Below are 21,218 nucleotides of genomic sequence, written 5' to 3' on the forward strand. Positions count from 1 at the left end.
AAAAGTTAAATGAAGAAATATGTATAAGATACAAAAATACAATCTAAAGCTTATTGGACAGTGAAAATAAAATTATTTAAGGTATTTAATATTTAATTTAAATTAAAATGTCTGCATAAGTATTAATAATAAAAGAGTTTGTCGAGTAAAAAATACAGAATAACCAGTAAGACCACTGAAACAAAAAAAAAGTCATCTTCCATACTGAGATTCGAATCCGAGAATGCAAAAACGAAACGATAGACACCCGTGCGAGCCACCTGTGCTACGAAAGCACTGGAAGTCTCAAGGTCGAAAGTTAATCATGTTCATGGTGAAGCTCCGAAGCTTGTCCTAAATATGGAAGCTCGCTATGATTATATGATTTATTTTGCAATCTCAATTTGGTATTTATTTGTGTTAAAAATAATTTTTATTACACGTCCGAAGACTTTACTTTTATAATTTGCATTATAAGATCATGTACTTACAATAATACATAATCCAGATCGTACGACGTTGCTATAATATGTAGAGATAAATGCGCGTGTAATAAAAAGTTATAAGATAGCGTTGTCCATAAGCGAGAAGAGCAGAGAGATTTTTCACACAATTTTTTAATCATAAGAGGGAATTTAAATAACAAAGAATCATAATTTTTGTAAATAGTTAATGTAGGCGTTTAATGTTAGGGAATTTCCGAATCCTCGATAGCTGAGTGGTGAAGCGTGTTTGTGTCACATGCGGGCTCTAGCTACCTGGGTTCGATTCCACTTGTCTGCAGACTTTTTTTCGGATATTAATGTATATCCGTAGCCGGAGTGAGTAAGTGTGTACAGAAAAAACCCGACTTGTTAACGAAATAATTTTTTATTTAAGTTTAATTTTTAAGTACCGTGGAATCAAAATGAATACTTTAAGACTCTTTATGGATTAAGATTGAAAAAAAAAGAACTCTTGGCAAACTTGTAAAGAATTCAAAAGAGGTGAGATAAGTTGAATATTATAGGAATACTCTAAGAACACTTCAGGAACACTTTGCGAATACAAAAACAAGTTCCTTGGTGAATTCATAAAGAATTCTTTATAATTTGTGGTTGCCGTCTGGGCCTTGTTACACTGTTGCTGCGAATTACACTTTATTCAACTCTGACGTCCATTCTTTCTTCTTAGGATGAAATATTTTTAAGTCCTAAATAATATGTACAACAAGTTTAACGTACCAAATTTAAGTACAACGTTGTCACATCTTATTAATATAATCAGTACATTGCTATCACATTAATGTCATAAAAGAATACATTAAGATATCCATTACATAATTAATAATATTTTTAATGTTACCAATTGTCTCGAAAAAGTTTTTGCAGGCTTTAACCTTTAACTTAAAAATTCAATGATTTTACATTTGTATTCATGACCGTCAATATTTTTTTAAATACACCAGCGTCAAAACGACTGTCAGTCCAAAGCTCGAAAAAAATGTGACGGAAAAAATATTGAACATGTTAGGATGAAAGATAGTACTATATTAATTATTAGTACGAATCATATCTCTTAATTGCGTTTGAATAGCCAAGAACCAATTCCAGTATGCATCATAATTAGCCAGGAACCAATTCCACAATGTTTGTATCTGGAAAAATATGCTGAGAACCAATTTAGGATCGTTACCTGATTGCCGTGATTAAGATTATAAGCCGAAAGTGTAATGTTCCAAATACCTTATTATTGTTGTTTTTGAGAGTAATAACAATCATCTTCCAATAATATATATGGCAAAGATCAGTTTACAACATCTTTTATTATCCTATTGTTGTATCAAAAGTGAGATTCTCGGATTGCAATAAATGCTACATCGGACAGACCCTTAGGGGATTAAATATCAAGATGAACGAGCATAAAAGCGATATTAAACATAAGCGTTAATGATGTGTCTTATATCAGTACAGTACCTGTTTAACATAGGGCATTCTTTTAATTTCGACACTAAAGAAGTTAATATTGTTAAAAAAACAAAATTTTTATACAAGATTATCAGAAATAATTTTTACAAAGAAGACTGATAATTTAAAAAAAATTCTTAATTGTTATAATTTGGATAAAGTTTTCAAAAAATACATCTACTTAATGTAATAATAATATTAACAGTTTTGTTTAGTATTTTTCGATGAAATTCTTTTTAAATTTCAACTGTTGTACATTTATCGGCCCATCCTCTAACACATGTACTGTATATGCTATTTTTCATATATGTAATCGCATGTTTCCAATATGAGCTGACGTTGTGCCCTAGTGGGTAGTGATGTGTTCGATTTTGACTAAAAAATATTTGTATAAGCTTATTAAGCAATTAAGCAATTAAGAGATATGATTCGTATTAATAATTAATATAGTATCTTTCATCCTAACATGTTCAATATTTTTTCCGTCACATTTTTTTCGAGCTTTGGACTGACAGTCGTTTTGGCGCTGGTGTATTTAAAAAAATATTGACGGTCATGAATGCAAATGTAAAATCATTGAATTTTTAAGTTTAAGCCTGTAAAAACTTTTTCGAGACAATTAGTACCAATTGAAAACGAGACATAGATGTGGCTTCTAACAAAAGCTTTCGCCAATTTTGAACGACTTGGTCAATTTTTTGTGTTCTTATAGGTTACGTACACGATATTTCAACAACATCATTAGGTTCATTAACTTTTATTGTAGCACTGACATGATCTGACTGCACTTCCAACGTTGGAGGCCGTTTTTCAAATGTTTTTGAAATCTCAAGTTATATTTATAGACCCGCCAAATCGTTTTTCCTCTTTCACTTGAAAGTGCTTATATTTTATATAATAACAAGATTACACATACACTGATAAAATACTGCTGCTGCTTTTTCATGTGCTAAAAAACCAGTATTTTTATACACTGTAGTTAAATACAAAGTTGTATACGACGAGCAGAATGACAATAAACTTACACTGAAAATAGTGAAAGTAAACACTTCTTGACACTTCGTAAGCCCAGAACAGAATGTGATACGGCTGCGAGCCACACTTTCCTTCTATAAATACTTTTATGTGGTCATTAAGTAAGTATAAAATTCCTTATAAGATCAATGGCCACATGTTTTATTGAGAAGCTTATTTAGGTTCCCTGCTTTATTTCGAATTGTGAGATATTTGACTACAATATTGATTATTATTATGATTATCTGATCAGTGTCTGCTTGTTTTCGCAAAAATTTTAAGCTCACAAATTTCATGTAATTGTACGATTCAATGTATTAGGAATCAACTTCACTATATGCCTCTCAAAGACCTGGAAACCAATTCCACCTTACGTCCTAATGAGTTGGGAACCTAATTTCATTATTTTTATGATTTTGAAAGCCAATTCCATAACGGCTCAATGAGGAATGACTAGAGAGCAAATCGATTTACCAGTATTTCTTACATTATTATTAATATATTAGACTTTGAAAAACTAATTCTTTATCTTAAACATTTTTTAATTAACCTTGGTGGGTAAACATTGACTAATGAAACTGTACAAATATATTTAAAATTGTTAAAATTAAACTGTGGTGATAAAAGTTTTAATGTTTTTTTAATTGACTGACTATTGCTTTTTTCTGTGAAACGGGACAATCAGAATGATAATTAAAATATGAATCAGATTTGATGCTTTTTTACATTAATTTTTGGGAAAGAAAAAATTATTCTTAACCATTAACGGTCATTTCTAAGAAATTAATACTATTATTTTACGACCATGATTTCGTAAACTTTAAAAACTCGATAAAATTATTTAAAAAATTCAAATCTAATTCAATTTTTTGATCCAAAGCACATAATAATTTATCGTGGACGCAACGAAAATAAATCGAAACATCAAACGGACATAAATTAAAACATGTAACTTTAAGATCTCTCATTACTAAATCTGTATAAATTGGGCTAATAGGACTGCCCATGGAAAATTCTATCTTTTGGTAATGAAAATTCATCATTGAACTGGAAAAAATCTGATAGAGACAAATTAATCTCGTTGTGTCAATGAAACCAAAATTTTATCATATACTTTCTTATAACCGTCACATCAGAATCTTTTTGTTGATTCTTATATTTAAAGACCTTATTATTAATATTAATACAAACATACTTTTTTAGTGTTGGTGAGGACATTCATTACAGTTAGAGGGGAAATGTAGAGAGTGCAGTGAGGGGAGCGAGCATGTGGCAGCACCGACAACTGTTTTGCATGCATTTGTATATCTATTTATAGGCGTCTGACACTGTTTTTTATTTAATCGCAAAAATAACTTGTCGATCCCTCTCAAAATTAAATATAATACCAGTAATATGGTATTGCATCATGTAAAAAAAATATGGATGAATTCTACTAACCATTTTTTCATGAATCCCATTTTATGATTCTTCCGTAAGGTTACGTGTTAAATTAAAGTTTTTCCAAAATTTAATATCTAAACAACGGTGTTGTAAAACAGTCTCAAATTTAAAATCTAACTTTCTAACATCATTACCAATATCCTGTTGGAATTTCAGGAAGAGTATACCCAAAATGCTGTGTGTAATGAACATCCTTAATATGACTTGTTTAAATATAACGCCATATAAGTACCATCTTTTTTGTAAAAGATTATAGAGCATCATGTAAAACACTCGATCACTGGAGACTAAAAAATAGCTGTGGAATATTAAAATCAAACAAAAAGTCGAAAAGCTTACAGATTTTTATTAAGTTTATTCTCATAGTCAACGAATATTTTAAAAAATAGTATGAGGTAATATGTTTCAATACAAACAATAGTTTGTAAGATCTCAAGCGATTGGTTCTTTTTAGACATGACTGCTCCACAGAATTGCCTTATGTGTTTGCTGAAACAATAACCACGCCTAAATAGTCCATTTTTGTTATGAAATAAGTTTCAAAAATCATTCAAGGGTGTTTCAAGTGATATTATCTAGTGCTGAAATGTACGTTTACGAAGACACGTAAATCGACTATCTTCAAAGTTCTACATCCGAGTAGGCTTCAATTAGATTTGTAGCTATGATTTTGTACTATTAATTGACAGTTTGAAACCCAGTAAAATTTATCAAAGGTAACAAATTTTTGACCTGAAGATGGTTAAAATGTTGGAAATAAAAATCACTATTATAGCTTTAGTTTCTAAGTTTTTACGTTTTAAGTCAATGTACACATTTAAAAAAAACATAAAATAAAGGTATTAATCACTATAATGCAGTATTTAATCACTTATATCGATGAAAAAAATAGGGTTCTTAATGTCCTTTTAAGAAAAAAAAAAAATACTTGAAAATTAAGAACGTTGATTATTTAGGTATAATTCCAAAAATTAGAATCACACATTTTTGGTTTCAAGGAGAAAGTTGTAGATCTTCAAAAAATACAACTGTTTAATATCTTTTTTCTGTTTCCTTGATAGCAGCTTCATACTTTGAAAATTAAGTAGGTACCTAGCTATCACTAGAATCTTCACAACTACAACAGATATATATTTTTTGTACCAGATTATTAGTTGAAAATAAAACTTTTTGAAAACATAAGATTTCCACTAATTTGAGATAAGTTTTTAATGTTGTTTCAGAAAGTCGTTGTAAAGGTAATTGTTTCTTGTTCAAAGTTATGAAATACACTGGATTGTATAAAGCTTCTTTTCATTAAATCAATTAATGTAAAATAAAAAGTGTTTTTTATATTTATAAAATGACTAATAACCTTAAGTAGAAGAAATCCTAACTATCTTATCTCATGATTTACACACACACATACATAATGTATTTGCTAACAACCTTATGTAGCTACCTGCGTATCAGTACCTACCAACGCAAACGGTTGCTGTGAAAGCGCGCAAACTCGTCTATTGACTAGTGTAGAAAGAAGGGAGAAAGAAAGTCTTGTTGTCATGTCTGCACCATTTCTCATCCCCTAGTTGCTCACCCAGTTAGTATCACGAATCCGCTCGATCCATAATATTCACGTTGTCGTGTCAATACAGAAAATCAATATAGTATTTTCTTTGTTTTAAAAAAAATAATAGAAAATATAAAACCTTAGAACAGGTAAAGTATTGAAATAAAGAAAGTAAAGAAGTATCAAGATAAGTTGTCGGAAGGTTTCGAGAAAGCCTCACTAGCATGCCAGGCTCACCAGCTCTTAAAGGTTGTAAGAAGAATGATAAGAGTAAGTCTGCTATCTATCAATAAGTTGGTCTGTGTGTTTGTTCTTTATATATTATTTCTTTTTCTACTTAAAGCATTTTTCAGATGTACATTTTTTTTCATGCAAATATTTATATGGCTCTTTGTTTTTGACGATATGCAAGATTTACGGAGAGTAATGCGTATACTAAAAGCAATAGTTGCATAGTAAAAAAATTAAATGAAAAATATCAAATGTGGGATGTTTTTTGGAAGTCTTGTTTTAATGGTTATAGTTTTCTCTGAGAATAAAAGGTATTATTACCACTGATAGTGTGTAATTAGTAGAAAGATAGTTGTCGCTATCGTATTTTTTTATATTAATACCCTATTATCAAGTCGGTGTTTAATTATTGAGAATTCGAGCTACAATGGTGTAAATAAAGTTGTCTTTTAATTTTACGAGATTTCCAGAACTGAATTTTTCATTAATATACAATAAAGGAGTCATGTATGTTTTAACACTAAACTTTAATTGTTACTACGATTTTATTTTAGACTTTTAGTCAAATTTAGATGTGGCAATACCACCCTCAACTCCTATTGATACAAAATCTTATCTGTATGACCTAATATTAAAAAAGTATTTAAGGATTGTGGAAGGACGAATTAAAATAGAACGTATTACATTACAAAGGTGAATATGTAAGAAACATCAATAATTGTTTTTCCTGTGTATTTACTTGCTCCTTAAGAAATCATGTATCTAAGAAATATTGCTGTGTTTCTGAGTTTTACTGATTTTCTACTGATGAACCTTTTGAGAGTTTTATTTATTTTGGTGTGTGCAAGAAGTCTCACACACACTGCGCATTTAACACCTTTATAATTATCGATATTTACATTAATAAAACAATCATAAATAAACAACTAATATTGCATAATTAAGTTAAAGATTGTCATAACTTTTATCTCATACTAAATTAAGTTATAATATAATGTCTAACTGTAGGTTAGATTAAAAAATCACTTCAAATCAATAGACACTCGATCTAACAAAGTGATAAATTTGACACGTAGGTGTTACGATCTATTATTTTCTCGTTACTATAAATAAAAAACATTTACATAACTAAATTTAGAGTAACATTAAAATATTTTTACAATATTCTTTCATTGTTTTAAAATTAAATTAACTTGTTTCTAGACTTATTAAAAAATTTTTAAATATGAACTTAATATTTATTAGAAAAATATACATCCAAATTTAAAAGAAATTACAGTAATAACGATGGAAAATTCTAATCGTGCGACATTTTAACTGTTAAGCTCTCAAAAATGTGAATAAAAATTTACTCTCATTAAGATTCTATTTGGGAGTCAGTAGCCAATAAGTTATCAATACGTGAGCCTATATATATACCATAATGGTATAGAAAATAACCATGCAAAACTTATTTTAAGGGGACGCTTCAGTAAGTCACCACAAAATTTGCAATAAATGATCAATTGTATTGTGCATATTCGATATCAAGGAATGTTATTTCATTAAATGATGTGTATTGCAATAATTATTATAAACTTTCTGCACTGCATGTTTAGATATTGTAAACTATAAAAACAAACTGCGTAAAAGATTTACAAGTTTTCTTTGTAAATTTGGTTTCCATTTTACAAAGTTTGGACTTCTTCTGGAAACATATTCTGCATAAAGTTAATGAAAAATTTCTAGAAATCATTCAATGTGGAAAAAGTTATTTACTGTATACTTCATACATAGGAACGCGTCAGAATATTGTAAAAAAATAACATTTTTGTCTAAAAAGTAGTCCCTTCCTTTTTGTAATTTTATCTAATTATATGTAAATCTTCCACCGAGAAAAAAAACCCATAATTTTTACCGTGATTGTCCTTACAAAAATTACCGTGCAGACGGTAATCAAGGGACACAGCGACAATTTTTACCGTGAAAACAGTAAAAATCATCTGGAACTTAACAAAAGTTTCCCTTGTTTGAAAACAATTACCACTAAAATTGTGAAGCACATCTATTTACCTTTTTCATTGAACTATTTATTCCACCGAAAAATGTAATAAAAAATAGCTCTGCAGAAGTTTGTTCGTTGTACTAAAAATATTTTTACTATATAAATAATAGAAAAAAGTTTTTTAATTTTTTCTTTCTGTTTTTTTTCTCTACGTGTTACATTATTTGTTTGGATTAGTTTATGAGGTAAGAAATTGAAGGATTACATGTAGGTATCAGGTACTTTTATTTTTTATGTATGAATACAAATGGACAGTTACGACCAATTTTTTATTATATAATTTTTTCCATCTGATGTAGTTAAACTGTGGGTTAAAATGCAATCGTAGAGATTTTCACTCTGCACAAATATAAAATTAAATGAATATGATACTAATTCGTATAAACCAGAATGTAAATCTAAGTAAACATCAGTATATGCTTTTAAAATTAAATAATTATTTGAACTTTGAAATATAATTTTTTTAATTTGAAAAAACTTTATGCCATCTTCGGAGGGCAGCATAATTATAATATCGTCTATTCCTAAAGTCTTTCCTTCAAATTCAAAAAAAATTTTGTGTCTGTACATGCGTATATTATTTAAAAGCATGTGGAAAAGAATTATAAAGGTACGAAATTCCAGGCAAGTTCACAATAGACTCAAAAGTAGTTTGAGTATTATGAATCGCATTAAAATTATATTTACCCTGTAACAATCGAAAATTGTACGATAACTGATGTCTTACAGATATTGTATGACGGACTATTTACAGAAATATTTTGTCAGCTTAAGAAAACTCCAGCAGTTCGCTTGTCTTCTCTGTGCTTGCTTTCACTTCGGATTGCACTTATATTTCAAGGAGGACCCACCATAGAAGATATTCGAGAATAGTGTGTTAGTAGATGATGTTTTGGCTTGAAACTGCCTGGAAAAATTCGATTCAGCTCACTTAAATAATCACTTATAGTATATCTAATGAAAATGTAAGAATTAGAATAAAAATTATTACTCGAAACCATTTCTACTACAAGACACAATTGTTTTAATAGCCCCCACGCTGGCTCATTTTTCAGAACTGTGTGTGCAATCATTGGTCGTATGAATCTTATTAAACACAGCATCTCGGAAGCTGACATAACTATTTTTTTCTTATTAATTTGATCATCACGTATGACACTTGCTTTCTTAGAAAAAGGTCCGTAATATTACCAACGATATAATTATTTAGCATATCTAAAGTAAAACATTTTTTTACTTTTATAAAGTGGTGTAAAATTAATCCTAAATCGTATTGGCAAACACCTTCCAGTGTACCATGCATGCAATCCACCGATAAATTTTTGATGACTTTAAAGGTATGCAGCTCGTTAAATGCATTTTTAACGACATTTTTCGGTAAAGTAATGGTTTGTTGCAATAAGAGCATATGCTTAGAGTGAATTTCTTATTTATCATTTTCTCGCATTTACATTGGTCAAGCTACTCTACAACTTAAATGGGGTAGTATTATCACTTTATAGAGAATTCCTCACAGTATTATTTAATTCCGTTCATGGTCGTTTCATGAAAGAACTATGGTAATATCTCTTAATTTTAGGTTTTCAAGTAAATACATAAAAAAGTTGTTTAAAATAAACCTATTACTAAACACCTTATTTTCGTTAGTTTTGAAAAAAGAGTTCTGCAACCAAATTCACTTTGTTGTTCCTATATATGATGTAATAAATTATTAAAAAAAAAATTTTTAGGACCAATAGAAGCCAAGATACGGTATTTCCATTTTTTCAGCCTTAATGGCTGCTCTAATTTTTATTTTAACTTTCGATTCCTTGGATTCCCTTGTAGAATGTTTATTTAATCAAACAAATTTTTTCCCATATAATTTTATCAACCCAAATCAAATATGCGTAGAAATTGCCACCACTGCCAAGCGCACTGACGCACAGTTGATAAAATTTCAGTTTTTCCTAGATATCTCAACGGATTTTCCATTAATTCAAGTAACTCCTATTCAAAATTAAAGATAATAAGAAATATTATTACTACAAATTTTTTCATAATTTTGAGCGGAAAATTTTAATTTCAAACCACTGACTATCTCATTTTTTTAAAGAAAAGATGTTTTTTTCGATATAATACAGCAAACTTTGAATAAATTATAACAATTCCTAATAAAACTCAAAGATAGTATCAAGTTACACCAATGTTAATTTTTTGAACATTTTTGGAGCATAATTCTAGTTTTGAACTGCTGAATATCTCATTTTGTAGAAGAAATGACTTTGTTTCTTAATATTTTACAGCGAATTTTGTATATACAGTAAAAAATTTTTAAACGAAGGGTAGAAAATAGTACAACGTATTATTACTGTAAATTTTTTAATGCTTTTTAGTGCCAAAAATTTTAAAAATTCGAAAAAAACTACTTTTCTTCAAAAAACGGGATAGTCAGAGGCTTAAAATTTAAATTTTGTGCTCAAAATTATGAAAAAATTTGTAGTAATAATATTTCTCATCATTTTTAATCTCCATTAGGAGTTGTTTAAATCAATGGAAAATTCGTGAAGATATCTAGGAAAAAATTGAAATTTTATCAGTAATCTGTATGTTGACGTACTATATATATGGCTTTTACTACACAAGCAAGGGAATTGATTTTTTATAGAGCATAACAGAAGCAACAAAATAAATTATTGAACGATTTTTTAAAATCCTATTAAAAATCAAGCTTATTAAGGCTTCTAACAATATTTCATTGACTTTTTGTACTGACTCGTCATTTTTGGCCCATTACCATTAATGAGCATTAATATGTCAAAAAATTAAGCACTAGAGATTGTTTCGTACAATTGTAGCAACGACATTCACAAATGTTTTTTTATAATGCTTTTTTCAGAACGATTTTATTTACGCTGATTACTCCGATTTCATCTTTCGTTATGTGCGATTAATAATAGTGTATCATACAAAGTTAATCATTACGTGTACAGTTACATCACAAAAGAATAGGGTGATACATACGGGAATAAGACAACGTTATGCCTAAATAATTCGCAAACAATGAGTACGTCAGTTTGTGAAGTATACTTACTATTGTCAATATTTTCTGTTGTTACACTAAACAACCAGAATGCCTTTGAAGTTTTACCGCTCACTAAATTTTCAGCTCATATTTCAGAAGGAGATAAAAAGAGGTTCCCCTCTTTCTTCGCCACATATCTGCAGCGGAGAGTGTAATAATATATTATACACAACTCTCTACACACACATATTTTTTAACTTTATGGTTCTTCTCTACTTACTTTAAGATAAAGGAAAAGGTAAGACCAGTTTGATGTGTTTTGTATCAATCAAAAAGAGTCATGACAACAAAGAGAATAATCCAATACAATAGTATATAATTTAGTTATTCAAACAGCAGATACTAAAATAATAATAAGTGCCTTTTTCAACATGTTTGTATAATATTTCTAATGCTACTTATTAAAAAGTATTCAACGGAATGAAAGATTTCTAAAGTTAAAAAATCAACAGAAAAAGTCAAGTTTGTTGTCATATAAAAGAGATGTTATTCACAAAAAAAAAATTTAATAGTGAAATAAATACATTTATTAGAATATCTGAGTAAATGAAAAATTTAACACAACGTTTTAATGAATAAAAATAAATTATTCTGATTTTTCGCGTAAAGTCAAGTCCAGTACGCGCCTTTTAATTTTGCTAAGACGACTGGATACTCCTCCGGGTTATTTATTGTTTCTCGTATCTTGCATGGGTGATCTTTCTCCACTTCTTGCGTCAGTTCTATTTGTGTGCATATATTTATGTGGCCTAGTTTTCTAACATTGTTCGACTGCTTGTCGGGATATCGGAGTAGTAGATAAGCTATGGCGATTCCAACCCAGGTGGGCTCGAGTCGCCAGGCGATTTCGGCCCACTCCCTCTCCGCGGCGAGCGGCCCCTCTTTTCGGGTGGAGTGGTCCCTGCTGCAGCCAATGGGCGAGCAAGGGTCTGATCGGGGCATTCGATATCTCGTATAAGTAAGCAGTTTTTTTGATAATCCCTATAAAATAACCAAAAATAACGATAATGCGCATGCGCAGTTTAGGGACTATCAAAAAACTGCTTACTTAAGCGAGATATCGAATGCCCCGATCAGACTCCAGGAGCTGTGGCTTCCTCGCATTCCTTGTGCGTGCACTGCTTGAGGTTGCGTGCGCCAGCTGCAGTGCTGCTTGAGTTTGCGCGCGCTGTTTGAGTTTATGCGCAATGTGCATTAGCGCCTGTAGCGCCGCATACGCCAGCTGGTGACGCGATACGCAGTTTGAGTTTGCGCGCGATGCAATGTGTGTAAGTCGTCTGCAGCGCTGATTTGCGCGCGCTGTTTGAATGTGCGAAACCGTGTGCAGCTTGTGCACGTGGTAGTTACATGCATACAAAACTTTTTTTGTGTTAGCGAGCGCATTGCATTATAATGTAGGATGTAGAGTGGTAGGGAATTAATTGTTAAACATTTTTTGTTTCATTTTTAAAATCAGTTTACATTAAATGAAAAATGTACATGGTTTACAAAATGATTTTGTTAAACATGTTGTTCTTAAAATACATGAAAATTTGGCGGAAAAAATTTATCAGTATTATTTGTATTATGTGCTTTCGCTTAACCAACCATGTCGTAGCCGGTCATCCATGTAGGCTGTTGCTTTTGTCGTTTAAGGCGTTGATATGCTGCACAATATAAATCGCTGTCTTGCTTTGATGACTTAATTGATATGCTAGTCAGAAACCATTGTTTTAATAATTGTGCTTTATGTAGGGCACAAAATAGTTTTTTCTTTTCAAAATGGTTTTGTCCGTGTGTAAGGCATACTGGAGAAGAGACTTTGTCTTCAAAGTCTTTGAAAGTACGATGCATTTGGGACAAATCGTTAACTTCACGAGTCAGGATTGAACTTATAAACTTAGCTTCATCACTTCCGTAAGTATGAATTCTTTTCAGGTTCTTGGCAATAGTTATTAGATGATACTTTAAGTCATTTAAAGTAACATCACCCTCAAACCATACGATTCCGTGGACTTCTACCGTCTGGTAATTATTATGCTTTTTTATGTCAGACGGTTAATCACTAAAATTGCAAGGTGGTTTGATTATCCAATGGCCAACAACGTTTCCACTGCAGGAAACCACTGAAAATTCTTTTGGTATGAAGTGTCTGTCAGAATTATAAAAGCCGTGGATAGTAATGATGAAATCCATGATGTGTTTTAAAATTGCGAATATTTAAGTTAAAAGTTATTTTTTTTAATGTATTTTTTATTTGACAAGACTCTTGTTTTTACCGTTGCTGTTACTACTTGTATCACGTGGGTAAAACTGAGTGAATAATTATACACAACCTGTATTTATAACTTTTCTTTATCAGAGCTAGTGACATCTGCCCACCCAACAGCGCTGCGTAAAATTGTGCAATCTCTCTCCATGAGCAAGTATGAGATGTAGCTTTCCTTCTCTCCGAGTGCCTGAGCCGCTCTTGTGATTATAATCGGTCAGTTAAAGAGCTTAAAAGCACAACTTTACTTTTAAAAATTATTCTTTCATCTTATTCTTGAATTATAATTTACATATTATAACAGTTCTTTATTAGTGGCAAAAAAATTTTTAATGAGGAAAAACTACTTTATACATCGAACTAAGCACATTTTTTTGATTTAATTTAAAATATATCCAATCCCTTATTGCAGAAACATTTCTGATAGCACATGAAGAGTTAATGTTAAAGGCATGGTATTTGCATGGCAAATAGGCTTCGTTAAGTTTTGCAAGTGCTGGGCATCTATACTCCTCAATATAAACGACTCTAAAAGTGTAGAAAACATAAATGACTTGCACCTTTATTACATTTTATCATGTGTGCATGTATACATACTTGCATGTTAGTATTTCTTCCAGGTATTTTTTTTTTTTCAAGACCCTTGACGAAAACCGTTTCCGCATCAACAAGTTAAGTTTTAAATATATCAAGCGCTCTTTCATAGGAAATGTTTCCGACATTCCAGCTTACACAATGAAAATTGGTTATCAACCAACGATTTTGTTTCTTGTCCGCATAAGATAAATTTTTCCACGTGAAAGGCGGCTTAAGTGGGCTCCTACGACTACTGCTGAGGTCAAAGACAAACAAAAAATAAAGTTTTGTTTTTCAATAAACAAATGTGTCTGAAAATCATTATGATATTTTTAATAATGTATGAAGTGGGAAAAATGATATTTATGTGTGTAGTTTAACTTTGTACGAAAAATTAATTATTGTTTTGACCAGTCTAGTGCATACGAGGGTACAGTGGTACACCAGCTGTGTTGGTGTAGTATAGCGATGTAATATATAGGCATATGGTATATATATCTCGTGTTTGCATGCCTTTCTGCTGTTACTCTACCTCTATAGTGTTTAGTATCTGTATGTCATTAAGATCATTCAATTGATAAACAATGGATGACGGTCCTTCTAATCCACCTAAAAAAAAAGAATACCACGCACATAGAGTCTCAAGAGGATGGAGAGATGGAGGAAAGGCAAGCTTATGAAAAAAAAGTATGTAACAAAATATGAGAAAAAAAGGCACTCAAGAGGTTATACCAGGTAGTCATTGCAATTATATATTTTCCAGGATTGTTAAAATAATATATAAAAATATTTAGAAGCGTTAAAATATACAAAAAGTTTATATTTATTTAATTCCATACTCCTTATTCGATAAAAATAATGCTAGGTACATACAAACTTCAAGCTATACGAATCTCAACTTTTTAAAAACTCGCGCGATTAGGTGAACAAGTACGTCTGCTACCCACGTGACCTCCTGACCTCCTGGACACTATTTATTTATTTCCATCACAAATATCTCGCTAAAATGGTCCTTTATCCACAATTTTTAATACAGCATATTACAGAGGAAGACTTCATCTACAAAACGTATTTAATCAGTCTGCTGGGACATTTAATTTAGGTTTATTATAAACGAAGACAAATTGTTTTTCACGCTGCCCCATAGGAACACGTCCTAATAGTTACAACTTTGAGCTCGGATTTCTCAAAATTTTGACCCATTCAAAATGTAATTTAGACCACCATTAAATTCAGTAGACTTTTATTTACAAGAAATATTATATCTCTGTTTGGGGACTTTCGTGAAGGAGCCCCCTTAAGCACTATTACAACTGCCATGGAATCCCTATTTTTCCCAAGTTTGACATATGAAATTTCTTTAAAAAGAAATTTATTATTTGTAGTCTTAAAACCCTGGATATCTACAATATACTCCATCACTAAAAGAGAAATATACCTTCTTCGGTCGAGGGTATACAAACAAATGAATATAGCGTTAAAGTACATTACACTAAATACCCAATAAAGCATCCCGATCCTTTTATGTGAATTGAGCATAGCTCTTTACCTTAATACATCTAAAATAGATTTTCACTGTATACATTTTATTGACGTGCGTATTATACTTTGAAAAGTTATGGCTATGTGCACTTGGTCATAAAATGCAGGTAGCAAATTTGTCGGACCTTGGGATATAGGGTGTAATAAATTTTCAGACTCTGTAATCTTTAAAATGCAGTTATATTTATAATGTTTCTTTATTTAAATACGATATATTTTACAATTTATTAACAACGTATTTTACAATTTATTTACAATATATTTTATAATTTATTTACAATATTAAAATTTTAACTTGCAACATACTCTTTTTTTTAATTTCATTTTCAACTTCTTCCTCAACCCTTTTTCTTTTTAATAAGTTCTTAACTTCAACTATTTCCGGAGATGATTCGATTTTCAGCTTTGGAGAAATGGATATGAACGCAACTTCTGGCGAAGAGGTCAAATCGATAATTTGTGACCCCTGTGCTGACTGGAGTGATGTGCTTAAGTCTAGAGGTACTCTTTGCGGTGAAATACTCCCAATTTCTGTTTCAGGAGAATAAAAACTCTCAGTGTATGAAAGAGTTAGAGAGCCCGGTGATTCATCGCCTGAGGAACATGAATCCTCATAATCTGTGGAACAAAATAAAAAAATTATGTTAAAAAAAAGAAAAGAAAAAATAAAAAGAAGAAACGTTTAAGAAGATTAGAAAAAAACAATTAAAAGTAATTAAACTCACTTTCTGTAGGCTTTTAAACTACCATTAGATCAAGTGGAGCTGTTTGCTCCGTAATATGCTCTGCTGCTGTTGCTGCTTGAAGAGCATAAAAAGTCTCCATGTACGATGGTGTTTGAGAGATCGGTTATTCTCGAACTATATCGGTTTCACCACCTGAGGGACATGAATCCTCATAATCTGTTGAACAAAATAAAAAAATAATGTTAAGAAGAACGAAAAGAAAAAAAGTTAGAGAAAGAAACGTTTAGGAAAACTACAGAGAAAATAATTAAAAGTAATTAAACTCACTTTCAAATTTAACATTTTCTACATTGACAATAGTGGTTTCGGTTTCGGCTGTAAGACTACCGACAGATCAAGTAGAGCTGTTTGCTCTGTAATATATTCTGCTGCTGTGGCTGCTCGAAGAGCATCAAAAGTCTCAGTGTATAAAGAAGTTGGTGAGGAGATCAGTGACTCTCGAACTACATCGATGTCGCCGACTGAAAAACACGGTCTCGAATTATGATATTCAAAACAATCTACATAGTGTCGAACAAAAAAAATTTTTTTTAAAATAATGTTAAAAATAATGTTGAAAAGAAAAAAATAAGAAAAAAAACATCTAAAGAAGAATGGAGAAAGTAATTATAAGTTATTAAACTCATCTTTAAATATAAAATTTTCAATGATGTCGATATTGATTGTAGTTTCGGCCGACTGTAATAGAACCAACAGATTTAGAGGAACTATTTGCCTCGCAACGCATCCTGCTCGAAGAGCATCGAAATTCTCCGTGAATGGAGAGATCGGTGATTCCTGAACTCCAATGAATTTTAATATCATAAATTTTGGATGATAATGAAAAAAAAAAAAAAAAAAAAAAAAACTTACCGATAACTGCAGAGTTTTCATCATAAGTTGATGAATGTATTGAGTCTGCCCAAAAATTGTCGTTATCAGTTGTTCCAAAAATATTTCATCCAAGATATTAAAAACACTAGGTGGCATCTCGTTTAAGAAATTCCGGAACTCCAAATCCTCTTCGAGTTCACTTTCACTTGTCGGATAAACTGGTCGCGTTCTAGCCATTGCAATAATAATATCCAACTGTATGGTTCAAAGTGCTAATTCGAAATGATTGAAATCAAAGTGCTACTCTGCTTTTCTTAATTTTAGAGCAACTACTCCGATCCAATAAGAAAACAGCTGCGTTAGAAAAGGATGTAAGTGCAATACCAAAACAGCATTTAGGAAAAGATAGTAGTGCAACACCCATCTCCGCAGTCCCCTCCCTTCAAATATGTGCAAAGCAAGCGAAACTATGTTTTTTACCTATGGTATGCGCAAAAACCCTCTCCGTTGGTCTCATGCATACAGGTAATTTTTCGCATGTATGAATTTTTCCTTCTACGATAGGTTTTTCAAATTTTCAAATAGCCAATCAGAAATAACTTACGCCCTCCTTAAATCACAGCTAGTGAATCACACAAGGAGCCAACAACTTGGGGAGTATTCACACGATCAGGAACCATCATCCTTCAACAAAATAAGGTACATTTGTTACATTTATTTCATAATTTATTTAGCGTTACTCTTTCTCACCCTCATCAGTTTTTTTATTTATTTTTTTTTACATCTTATCAATCTCTTTAGCCGCAGAAATGATTGGCAAAAGTTTTATTTTAACTCTCTCCACAGCAATGATGTTGAGAGTTCTTTAAATTTTTTAAAATCTTTTTCATTAGAATAACACTTTCATCGCAGAAATGATAGTAAAGATCTGTTCTAACTCTCTCCGCAGAAATGATGTTAAGAGTTTTTAATTTCCTTCCTTCCTCTTGATTTACATCTATCATAAAAATCTTTCATTAAAATAATATAGGTATTATAAACGTAATATTTTTTTTTACAGCACAAAAAATGGTGAAAAAAACATCAACTGGTGACATCCAAAGGAACAACAAACGACTTTTTCGTCGTACGATAAATACTTTCGCAAGGGAGTATGAAGAAGAAGAAGTAGAGCAGACGATTGTACACCATCTGGACCCTGCGAGTCATGAGATATCCACTGAGGAGGATCCCTTAGCAGATGCTGTTTATCATGATCAAGATTCTGCTGCTGCTATGAATCCTCTTGGAGACGTTTCCCAAGAAGTACTTCCCACATTAGATTTTTTTTTTTGAAGAAAAAAAAAATAAGAAAAAAAATTATTATTTTATATTAAATCTTTATATTTTGTAATATTTTCTTAATAAATATTTTATTTCTTTTTTCTTAGAAGAAAACACCCTTACAGCATCTGAAGCTGCATGGGTAGACGAAGTGTTGATACGCCCTTAACAGCTTTATTATCGTCGGTTTCGTGGTAGATGGAGCAAAATTGGAATTTTGAAACGGGACCACAACCAATAAAAGAAGAAGGAGAAGAAGGAGGAGAAGAAAACATCTCGCCTACACTGAATCAAACAGTGCCAACAGTAGCAGCAGTAGCAACCGATTGGAATAACATCCTAACACATATACCAAGTGTGACGATGAACATTGAAAAAGAAGAAGAAAAAGATACACTATGGTACGTTAAAAGTTTAAATATTATAACTATAGAAAAAAAAAAAAAAAAAAATTCATTCTATTTTTCAGTGAACAACCACCGCTTACACCACAGCATGAAGCTTCTTTGCTTGTTGCAGCACGGGTAGTAGCATTAGACAACGAGCTTCTGACAAACAATCTACAAGAATAGACCGACGAAGATCGGAATATTTTAATCTTGAGGGTGGAGACAGCTCTCCAAAATCAAAGGCCAAGGGTAATCCAACGAGAAATAAAGAAGATGATAAGCAAACAGATGAAAGAACGTGAGAGAATTTAAAAACAGGAAACCCCGCTTATAAAAAAATTTAAAAAACTGAAGAAAAAAAAAGAGAGGCTATAGAAAAGCTCAAGCAACGGAGTTTAGCTTTAGCTGCAAAAAATAGAGCAAGTCGAAAGCGACCTATTAAAAAAAATTAAGTAGATGATTTTTGAGAAAAAAAAAAAAAGAATGTTACAATACCAAATTCTTTAATTAGCGAAAAAAAATCACGTAAAAGAAAAAGTATTAGTAGTTTTTTTTTTTTTTTTTTTTTTTTTTTTGTGGAGGGAGGGGAAATGCATTGAGGCACACTGCAGGGACAGCGGTAGTGTGGGACTCGGTGGATTTTTTTTATTAGACCACCCATACCCACTAAACCCCCCGCCCCTTGCCGCGTGGCTTTTAATCCACCCCGGAACCGCGTTAGCATTACTTCAGGGTGGAGCCACCAGGGAGACCATCGTGTCTCACAGCATTAACGAGCTAGCTCGCCACCATTTGCTAGAAAAGCTAATGCTCTCGAGTCCTGAAAAGGACTCGGGGTCCCTGAGTACCAGCACCTTGTCTAGCGCTTCATAGTAGGCCGCCTACTCAGCCAGCACCACTATAAGCTTAATGCTTTCCCTTGCTGATAGGTAAGAAGTACCCAGTGCAGCGTGGGTCCACATAAGCTTGTCTTTCAACTTAAGGCCTTTCTGCCTTGTTTTGATCCTGCTTGGGCCTTATCCCTGGCCTCTTTTAGGGCTCTTCTAAATAGAGGGCAGCTTCCGCTGCCTGCTTCGTGCTTGTTGTCCGTTGTTGGGCAAAGGAAGCACCGTGCTGGACCTAGGCACTCTTTCTTCCGGTGGCTTGTGCTTCCACACCGGAAGCAAAGCTTGAATCTGTTTTCTTCCTTACAGTTGCCCGAGACGTGTTCATATCCCAGGCATTTGTAACATCTTGTTACTTCGATTCTTCTTAAAATTCGGCAGCTTACACAGCCAACGCGTAACCTGCCTTCCTATTTGTCTGGCAGTTGTTTCGTCCACCTTGATTAAAGCCAGCCTCTGTCCTCTGGCATTTGGCTTTAAGAGAGTTACTTCTGGCTCCTGGCTCTTAAGTCCAAAAGTCCTAACGAAAACCTTTTTGACCTCATCTTCCTCTACAATGGCATCCAGGTCTCGGACCTCTAAAGTCACTTTTCTGCTGCTTATTTTGACAGTACCTTGTCCGGCTACCGACTTTTCAATTTGCTGTGAGAATGCCGTAGCATTCTCTACACCTTTGGCCTTAATAAGTATGTCTTCTTTTTTTGTAGTGACAACACTTTGGATTGACACGTCAGTCTTATCGGGGTCAAAATTCGCCTTCATCGTCTTCAGCACCGTTGTAAAGGTCTGTTCTCCAGCCATCTTTACTACTACTGTTGTTGTGGCGTCTACTTTTTTCTTCTGGCTTGTTTTGTCATTCAGAGGAATTCCTTCTTGTTTGCCACTAACTGTTTTCTTTTTCTTTGAAGACATAGTATGCTGGCGCTTCTCAGGGCTGTCCGATGGGCTCCTGTTTCTCTTACTTCGTTCTATTTCCTTTAGGGCAGTGTTCAAGGTTTTTTTCTGAACATGCCGTCGAAAATTATCTCGCCTTTGTTCCCTCCACTGCAGGGATTCAAATGACGACTTCCAAGCGTTTACGTACCTTTCATCTTCGTAAAGAAAGCCTTTTCTTGGCACCTCTGCCTCTTGAAGGTGTTCTAGCGCGGCTTTTAGCCCATTCTTAACAGCGTTCGCTGTGTTGCCGTACTCATCGTTAATTAATTGTAGCGTCTCTGTTATATCTTTCGTTGCTGATTGGACTTTATCAGCCAATTGCTGTCGCTTAACTCTAAGCTTAGCACCATCTTCTTCAAAAGAGGCAAGCTCCTCCCTTGTCTGGTTGCTGAATACTTACACGTTGCTGTCCTCGGTGTCGTTAGTGCCTATGCTCGACAGGCTCCCTCTTCGTCCTTTGTCTGTTAGAAAAGGCCATGGAACATTTAGCA

General features: G+C 32.4%; 1 protein-coding gene across 1 annotated transcript in view; it reads left to right on the top strand.

Annotated features, from left to right (window-relative positions):
* Positions 1 to 5,937: 5,937 nt before the first annotated feature.
* The window catches only part of LOC106639008 (A-type potassium channel modulatory protein KCNIP1), a 303,976-nt gene continuing 288,695 nt past the window's right edge, over positions 5,938 to 21,218 (top strand). The window contains exon 1 of the mRNA XM_014352436.2: positions 5,938 to 6,201. Within this exon, the coding sequence (XP_014207922.2) occupies positions 6,156 to 6,201 (46 nt within the window). The 5' untranslated portion in view covers positions 5,938 to 6,155. The remainder of the gene's footprint in view (positions 6,202 to 21,218) is intronic.

The sequence above is a fragment of the Copidosoma floridanum genome, unplaced genomic scaffold, assembly GCF_036245765.1.
Source record: "Copidosoma floridanum isolate Cflo_tuat_1 unplaced genomic scaffold, Cflo_Japanese_pri ptg000005l, whole genome shotgun sequence".
Lineage (NCBI taxonomy): Eukaryota > Metazoa > Arthropoda > Insecta > Hymenoptera > Encyrtidae > Copidosoma > Copidosoma floridanum.